An 8,304-nucleotide genomic window follows, 5' to 3' on the forward strand; every position below is an offset into this window, starting at 1 on the left:
GGCTTTGAATATTTTGTCTTCTTTTTTTTCTAATAAAGTGTTCATCAATATTTATGTGCTTGATTCTTTCATGGTACACAGGATTCAAATCCATCTGAATCACTGCCACGATATCAGAGTATATATTTATTTGTATTTTGACCCTCATACCAATTTCACTAAGACAGATTTCAACCCACAATGCTTCACAAATTCTAAGTGTTATGGCGCTACACTTGGTCTCAACACTAGATCTAGAAACCACCATAGTGACAAACGTTTTTATCGGCAATTTCTCGTTTTTCAAAAACTCGTGAGAAATTGAAAAAAAATCATAAATCTCGCATTTTTCAGCAAAATATCAGTAATAAAAAATTAAATTTAAAATTATAAAATTTAATTTTTATAAGAAAATATTAATAAAAATTATTTTAAAATAAAAATACATGATTTTTTCACGATAAATAGCTGTTTAAAACGTAAATATCACGTTTAAATCACGGTATTTATGTTTTTCTCATAAATCTTGCAATAATTTGAAAATCTCATGAGAAATTGCCGTTTTAAACTTTCAGGCAATTTTTCATGATGTTATCGCGAGATTTTCATAAATCTCGCGATATTTGTCACTATGGAAACCACTACCTGTTCCAAGATTAAATTTCCACCCATAGAAGTGCAACATGGAAAAGCTGATTTTCCGTCTTCTAGAGAATTGGTTCAATATGCATTTGTATACACTCCAATGTCAAAAGTGCCCATGATTGGCGTACAAAAAATTCTATGAAGTTTCTACTTCAGATAACTTAAGTGCAATATACAATCTCCATATGAGAAAATGAATGAGAAAGAATGCATGAACCAGTTAACAATGTCAACCATAGTCATAAATATTGGTATCGGCTATATCTTGGCGAGGCTATTTCTAGCAATATTCTAGGTTTGATGATAAATCTTGGAAAAATCTCAGGGCTTAAAAAATTTTAAATATATAAAAGTAACAAAAATAAGTAAAAAAGAACATGTTTAGATAATAAAATACATATAAAATAAAACAAATAAGTAAAAAATGCAAAATAAAGAAGAAAAATATTTAAAATGTAGAAAATAAATAACAGTAAAAATGACTGATAATATTGTGATTGTATCACGAGAATATTGCAATATTCTTGTGATAATATCACGATATAATCAAATTGGTGATATTTTCAAAATATCATGATATTTTACCTAGAATATTGTTTGCTGAAAATACAGCAATAATATCGTGATATTTTGAAAATATCACCTGTATCTGTGACAGAGATGTTAACTACACAAATTACAAATAAATGGCCTTTTCAACCAATCGTTGTATATTCTCCTATATCTTCACACTTTTCATATTCACATCATCCTAACTTGTAGTTCAGTTGGACTATCTACACTTTTACACCCCAACATACTAGTCCCCTTTAGCAAGCTGAGCACATATTTCCTCTATAATAGCAACATGTCCTTTCTTGATCCAAGCACCTCTACAACTATGTAACATGGGTGCTTCCATGCACCTGAAGCACTCGAGTTGATACTGTAGGGTGCAGGTGCAGCACCTGACATGGCTGGGTGTGGGTCAGCATGTAGGGTGCGGTCAACCCACACCCGTCCATTTTCATCCCTACACCCATCCATTTTCATCCAATTTTTTACTTGTTCAACTTTGACCAAGTCCAAAATTGTCAATTAAAAAAAAATTAAAACCTAAAGAAACTTATAGTTGTGTGCCTGCATGTGTATGTGTATGTAGAATATAAATTTGCTATAGTCGTTTGTACATGCAATCTAATAGAAAATGTCACTTTTTTCATAAATTTTTCATTTTTTTTGTAAATTTAACCTTACAAATGTGATATACATAGTTTCTTTAGTAGAAAACAGATTTTAAAAATCTTTTTTTTTTTTTGCAAAATGTAAGTTGTTATTCAAAGGCCGCTTTAAAATCAATCGCCCACAATGTACCAAAATGTCATGACTCATAAAATCTTATTTTTACCTCAAAAAAATTATTCATAATGTGATGCTGAGCAAACAAACCATGCTAAACATATCTATGAGGTCAGATTGAGTGGATATAACTTGCACCTATGATTTTTCAACTAGATTGTACACATAGTAGTAGCAGCATATATAATATATATATATAGAGAGAGAGAGAGAAATGGGTCTGTGCTAAATGAAATATGCTAAATGAAACATGCTAAATGGATTTTTCTGCTCTTCCGGTGTTTTTTTTGCAGTTCTAACCCCATAAATGTGTTGGGCATGGTCGATTTATGAGGAATCCACACCTGGATCATGTGTTTTCAATGAAATAAATGATATTTGGAGCCCCAAAAATTTACAAAGATTTTGGACCGTTGATTTTTCGAACGTTATAAAAACCCACCCATGTGTCGGAATCGAACACTTCAAGAGCTGATCCCCATAAAATCAAGTACATAGATCACATCTGTATGGTCAGGATTTAAAAAGAAAATGAAAAAAAACCTGAAAAACTCATTTAGCATGGACCCATTACTCTATATATATGTATATATATATAGTCACCTATATCGTTCAAGGTATTTTCTCAGCAAGGGTATTTCTTGGAGAGATTGTCAAAACTTGGAAAATCTCGAAAAATCTCACGATTTTCAAAAATACAAAAAAAAAATATGATAAATAATAAAAAATATAAAAAAAATAATAGGTATTCTTGGAAAAATATAAGGAAATAACTTTGAAAAGCTTTTAAATTACAAAAAGAAACCAAAAACTACAAAAATTGGGCTTAAATTTTATAAAGTAAGATTTCTTTCAAAAATATCGTAATGTTATGAAAATATCGCATTATTTTGCAAATATTATTGGCTGACCTGGATTTGCCGATAATTGTCAAAATATCAGAGATGTTAGTATATATATATATGCACCCCTGTATTCAAGTTTTTTGAATTTACTGTGCCACACCCTTCACACCCGCACTTATGTGACATAGCACTACAACTAAGAAATGGTATAGGTGGCACAATACCTTTATATCTAAAGCTTTACAAAGGTGCATCTTTAGTCTCAAAATTTATTTTTCATCATCAAAAGCAATCACAAAGTCATCTAAATATACTCTTAATATAGAGATTTTTTCACCTCTCTTCACAAAGAGTATGTGATCACTAACGCATCTCTTATATCCAATCAGAATTATAGCTTTGCTAAATTTGTCAAACCAAGCCATTGGGGATTGTTTGGCACACATGTTGCCTTTTCTTAAGCTTACACACCTTTCTCTTTTCATCTAAGTGAACAGAAACATGGAGAAAGGGACATATGTATGTTCCAGTTCAAGTTTCACATGCAAGTGTTTTTAACATCTAATTAATATAATTCCCAACATTTGTGAGCTGCTAAGCTTATGGTGCTGTCATAAAATTTAGTTTGGCCACAGAAAGAAATGTCTCATCATAATCAATTCTATAGGTTTCATTATAACCATTAGTCACTAATCTCACCATGTATTGTTAAATTGATCCATCAGCTTTGAACTTAAGAGCATTAACCCATTCAGAACCCTACTAGTTTTTTCTTATAGGCGAAGAAGCGACCCCCCATGCATCATTCTTTTTTAATGATTCTATTTGTGTGGTCTTTCTCTACTTTGGATGTTTCATAGATTCTTCAACACTCTTAGGAAGTGAATTTAATTTAAAGTTGGTTACAAGGAGTTGAAAGGATTTGAATGTTGGTTTCTAAGATACAAAACGACATAGGGGATGTGAGGCACACAATCTGTTTCCTCTTTTGATAGCCACAAGTAGGGGTGGGCAAAGAGTCAGGTTGCTGGCAGGACAGCCTAGGCCAGCCCACCATGGGACAGGATTTTTTACCTTGAGCTGGCCCTAAAGAGGCCCAGGCCATGGCCGTTTAGTAATTGGCCAGCCCAGCCCAACCCGATTATATGTGTGTGTGTGAATCTGTATATATTTTACTTATACTATATATTTATATTATATGATTATATTCATAATATATATTTATATGCTTTCCCAGCCTGGCCCGACCCAATTAGGTGCATAGACCTAATGAGCGGCCTGAACCAGGCTTAGGCCCAAGCCATTAATCGAGCCAGCCCAGTCAACAGTCCGTTGGCCCGTCAAACTAATGGGTTGGGCCAACCCAATGCCCACCCCTAGCTACATGCAACTCTCAGTAATAAAATACAAAGACTTTTCAGCATGTTGAAGACTAGGAGATGAGTTTGGTCCTGATTCTTTACACCTTCAGATGTAGCAGTGAAAACATCACAACATTTCTCTCCTTGAGACTACGTCTTCATTTTCTCAAAAAAAAAAAAAGTTCATTCTGCTGATGGATGTAACAACAAGAACATTTTGGGGTGGTTCAGATGGAACCAGAAGCAATAATAATTTACACTAAAGTCAAGTGATAGTGATTTGAATGTAATAAAAGAAATGAAGAAAATAATTACAAGTTACTGATGATTTGGAAGGCTGAGGAGCAGACAGCCAGAGTTAATATGAGAACAGGAAAAAACGGTAGCAAAAGAAGAAAGAGAAAAGATCAAGCACATAAACATATAGAATAAACAAGGAACAATGACTAAAAGAAAATCATGCAAAATAAGCTGACATGTATAAAGAAGAGACAAAAGATACCAAGATAACCCAAAAAAAATCATGGGATGTAAGACCAACCAAATAGATTTCATTATATGAGATTGAAAATTCTTTAACAATTTAGGAATACTAGTAAGCCTTTGATGTTTATGAAGGAGAATAAGACATACATATGAGAACATCGTCCAGAAGTACAATCCCCAAGAATTTACATAGCAAATTGAAGCTGGAATATCCAGCAGGTTCCAATCAAGTTTCCTTTTCCTTTTTCTGTCTCTAAGTTGATTGATGTTAACCAATCTCTAGGGAACATATTTTACATAATGTAGCCTGGATCATATATTAGAATCATTTTTTATACATATTATTCTGGAATAATGCTACAGTTCTTGAAAGGATGGAAAATATAATCATATCTTCACCATAAATGCAATCTCGCCATATTAGATCCTTTGTATAGATTTGCACAAAAGAAGGCACTCCACATTGATTTGAAAGATACCAAAAAAAAAGATCATGTAGCCAAATATGTAATAGCACCACATACCTTTAACCAGACCATGTCTGTATCGCACATCAACAACTCGTAACCAAAGGGCAGAAGTGCATTTATCAACATTACTTTTTCTCGTCCCATTTTATGAAATTTTGGAGATCCCCAACCAACATCAATGGTATCCATGTCACTTTTCATATCAAAAACAGGAACTCCTTTCCAATATAAAGCCTCTACGAGCTTTGTGTCCATTGCACCTGGAACGATAATCCCAACAAAGCAACAGTTGAAGGATGAGTAAGTTAAAAAAATATACAACAACAACAACAACTATGCCTTCATCCCAAAACAATTGGGGTCAGCGATATGAACCAAAAAAGAAATTCATTTTGGGTCTTCCACATGAATCCTTTTCCTCCAATCATATCTATCCAACGCCATGTCCTCGGTGAGGTTCAAAGCATTCATATCCTTTCCTATCATCTCCATCCAAGTCTTCCTAGGCCTACCCCGACCTCTTTTAACTAATATATTTTCCCATTTCTCCAACCTTCTAACTGGAGCATCATAAGGCCTTCGCCGAATATGTCCAAACCACCGTAAACGATTCTCTCGCATCTTATTTTCAATGGGTGCAACACCTACCTTCTTACGTATCTCTTCGTTCTGAATCTTATCTTTTATTGTATTTCCACACATCCATCTAAGCATCCGCATCTCAGCTACACTCATTTTTTGAATATGATGTCTCTTGGCAGCCCAACATTCCGTACCATATAGTAAAGCGGGTCTAATAGTCGTCCTATAAAACTTTCCCTTCAACCGCAATGGCATTCTACGATCGCACAGCACTCCAGTAGCACTTTTCCATTTCATCCACCCAACCTTTATCCTATGATTTACATCTCCATCAATTTCTCCATACTTTTGAATGATGGATCCCAAATATTTGAAATAATCATTCACCGGTATATCTTGCTCACCAAGCTAAAACATACAAAGGTAAACCATGGCAAAGGTAAACATACATAAAGCACAGTAGTGTTACCTACGAGAAGATTGTAAACTCCAATGTCAGTAAGGTGCCTAACCCAGTTCAGTACAAAATCCATGAAAGCATAATTTCCGAATGTTACAATAATAACATTATCTTCTGCACGAAGCTCCACCATGCGTTTAGACAATTGAAATGCTTTTGCTTCTGGCATTTTGGTACCAGCAGCTGGGGCATCCCATATAGGCCTTTCCCAGATATTTTGATGCTTTGAAGGAGATACAGACGTCCGACCATCCTTCTGAGTTTCTTGGCTTTGGTTACTAGAACTTGGAGGTTTGAAGACATCAACTTTACTAAAATTTTGCAAGTTCGGCGGTGATGCCAATACTGTCTCATCTTTCTTTGGGGGAACAACTGGAAAGAACACAAAAAAAAATGAGAGAGAGAGAGAGATGAAACTTGTACACAAGGAAGCTAGAGGTAAAGAATGCAAATCATTGAGCAACACCCAATGAACAAGGGCAACAATCATCCAACAGATTAATGTCCTCTAGGTAGCTAAAACCCATGGCCTTAAAATCAGGTTAAACCAACTTGGCCAGAAATGAATGAATCCCAACTTATGTGGAAATTGACTGCCATTCGTACAATCACAACCAAACTACCAACGCCAAGCAACAGATAATCTTAACACAACTCAAGCGAAGTCAGGCAAAAAGAGATTCATGCAAAACCCGTTTGACTCCAACCATGCGAATCAAAATAAAAGAGAGTGACTTCAACAGTTCAAACTCCCAAATGAATTGAAGGAACAATCAGAAAATTGATAAATGGCCACTTCAACATGCAATCATCATTCTACGAATAAAAATCAACCACATTAGCTCGACTCAATCATGAAAGAAATGTTAGTCAGCAAACTATGTCCTTCATGACCCACTATAAATGCATGTTAGGCCATGAAATTGCATCGTGAATGAACGAAAAAGCAACAACATTTATTTCTCTTCAAAAAAAACGAAAAAAGAAAACACCGCTTACATAATTCCATGAGTAGATCAATGTTCTATTTTTTATAATAATAAGAAGATGGGTTGTTACAAAGGAATGGCTTTAAAACAAACCCCATTTTCAAGAAGCAAATCTAAGCACAGTCGAGTCATCATCATTCGTGAAATTCTGAACAGAAAATCGCCTAAAATTCGCTCACCCACGAGACCAATTGTTAAAATTACCCTCCGAAGGCGCGAAAGGAAAGAAAATCTGACGAACCAACATATTTTTTCCATGTGGGTGACGAAGAAAAAGGAAGGATGGAAGAGAAGGTATTCAAGACGAACCGGATTTCGGGGACCAGAACACGGAGTAGACTGGCTTGCCGACGTAGATGGTGGTAAAGAGAATGGCGACGAGCACCGTCACTTGGATGCCGATGAAGAGAGGCTTCATGCTGGCCAGCTCCCGCACCGGGTACAGAGCCATATTTCCCCCCCTCTTTTTCTTCTGTAATTCTCCAGAAGGCTATAGCAGAGCCATCGTCAGGGGATCAGAGAGAGAGAATCTCGATGTTCCCACTAAACGTAACCGGTCTATCCCTCTCTGATAAACAGTTAAAATAATGGGAGTGACCCGGATACCATGGAAGTTGGCATGTGCCCTTCAAGCCAATGACAAGGTCAACCCACTGACCACTCTTTAACATATGCGTCTTGGCATTCCTTTTTGTTTTAAAAAGTCAAGCTGGGGGTTAGGCGGACCCCTACCAGAGATATACAACTTTACCATTGGGTTTTGAACCTCCAACGTTGCAAATAGCTGCACCTACCAGACTAGCGAAGCCCCCCCCCCCCCCCCCCCCGTTGGTGACTCGGCATTTCATAAACACTTTCATTTCTTTTTTTTACTCAGAGAAATCATCCTAGTATTAGAGAGCTAGCTGACCTGACTTGTACTACTTCTGTCCATGTCTGTGTAAAACTTTGAGAGCTTACTCTTTGACCCCAGGTATTCTTTTCCACTGTTTTATTTAACTGTGCTGTAAAAGAAGTGAGTGAAAGAACACTCTTTTTAACCATACCTACACATGGGTCTTGTTCCTTCGTAAACACTTATTTCATCTCCGGTCGAACAAAAAAAGACACTCGTTTCTTTTCTTTTCTTTTCTTTTCTTTTTACTCGGA

The 8,304-nt window shown here is 35.7% G+C and overlaps 1 protein-coding gene across 1 annotated transcript in view; it reads right to left on the reverse strand.

Moving 5' to 3' along the window:
• Nucleotides 1-7,732, reverse strand: part of XEG113 (xyloglucanase 113) — a 61,603-nt gene extending 53,871 nt beyond the window's left edge. Inside the window, exons 1-3 of the mRNA XM_089981020.1 lie at nucleotides 7,465-7,732; nucleotides 6,176-6,538; nucleotides 5,179-5,384 (exon numbers count right to left, since the gene is read on the reverse strand). Of these exons, the coding sequence (XP_089837146.1) occupies nucleotides 5,179-5,384; nucleotides 6,176-6,538; nucleotides 7,465-7,606 (711 nt within the window). The 5' untranslated portion in view covers nucleotides 7,607-7,732. The remainder of the gene's footprint in view (nucleotides 1-5,178; nucleotides 5,385-6,175; nucleotides 6,539-7,464) is intronic.
• Nucleotides 7,733-8,304: the final 572 nt, after the last annotated feature.

The sequence above is a fragment of the Nuphar pumila genome, chromosome 11, assembly GCF_984573655.1.
Source record: "Nuphar pumila chromosome 11, dmNupPumi1.hap1.1, whole genome shotgun sequence".
In the NCBI taxonomy this organism is placed as follows: Eukaryota; Viridiplantae; Streptophyta; class Magnoliopsida; order Nymphaeales; family Nymphaeaceae; genus Nuphar; species Nuphar pumila.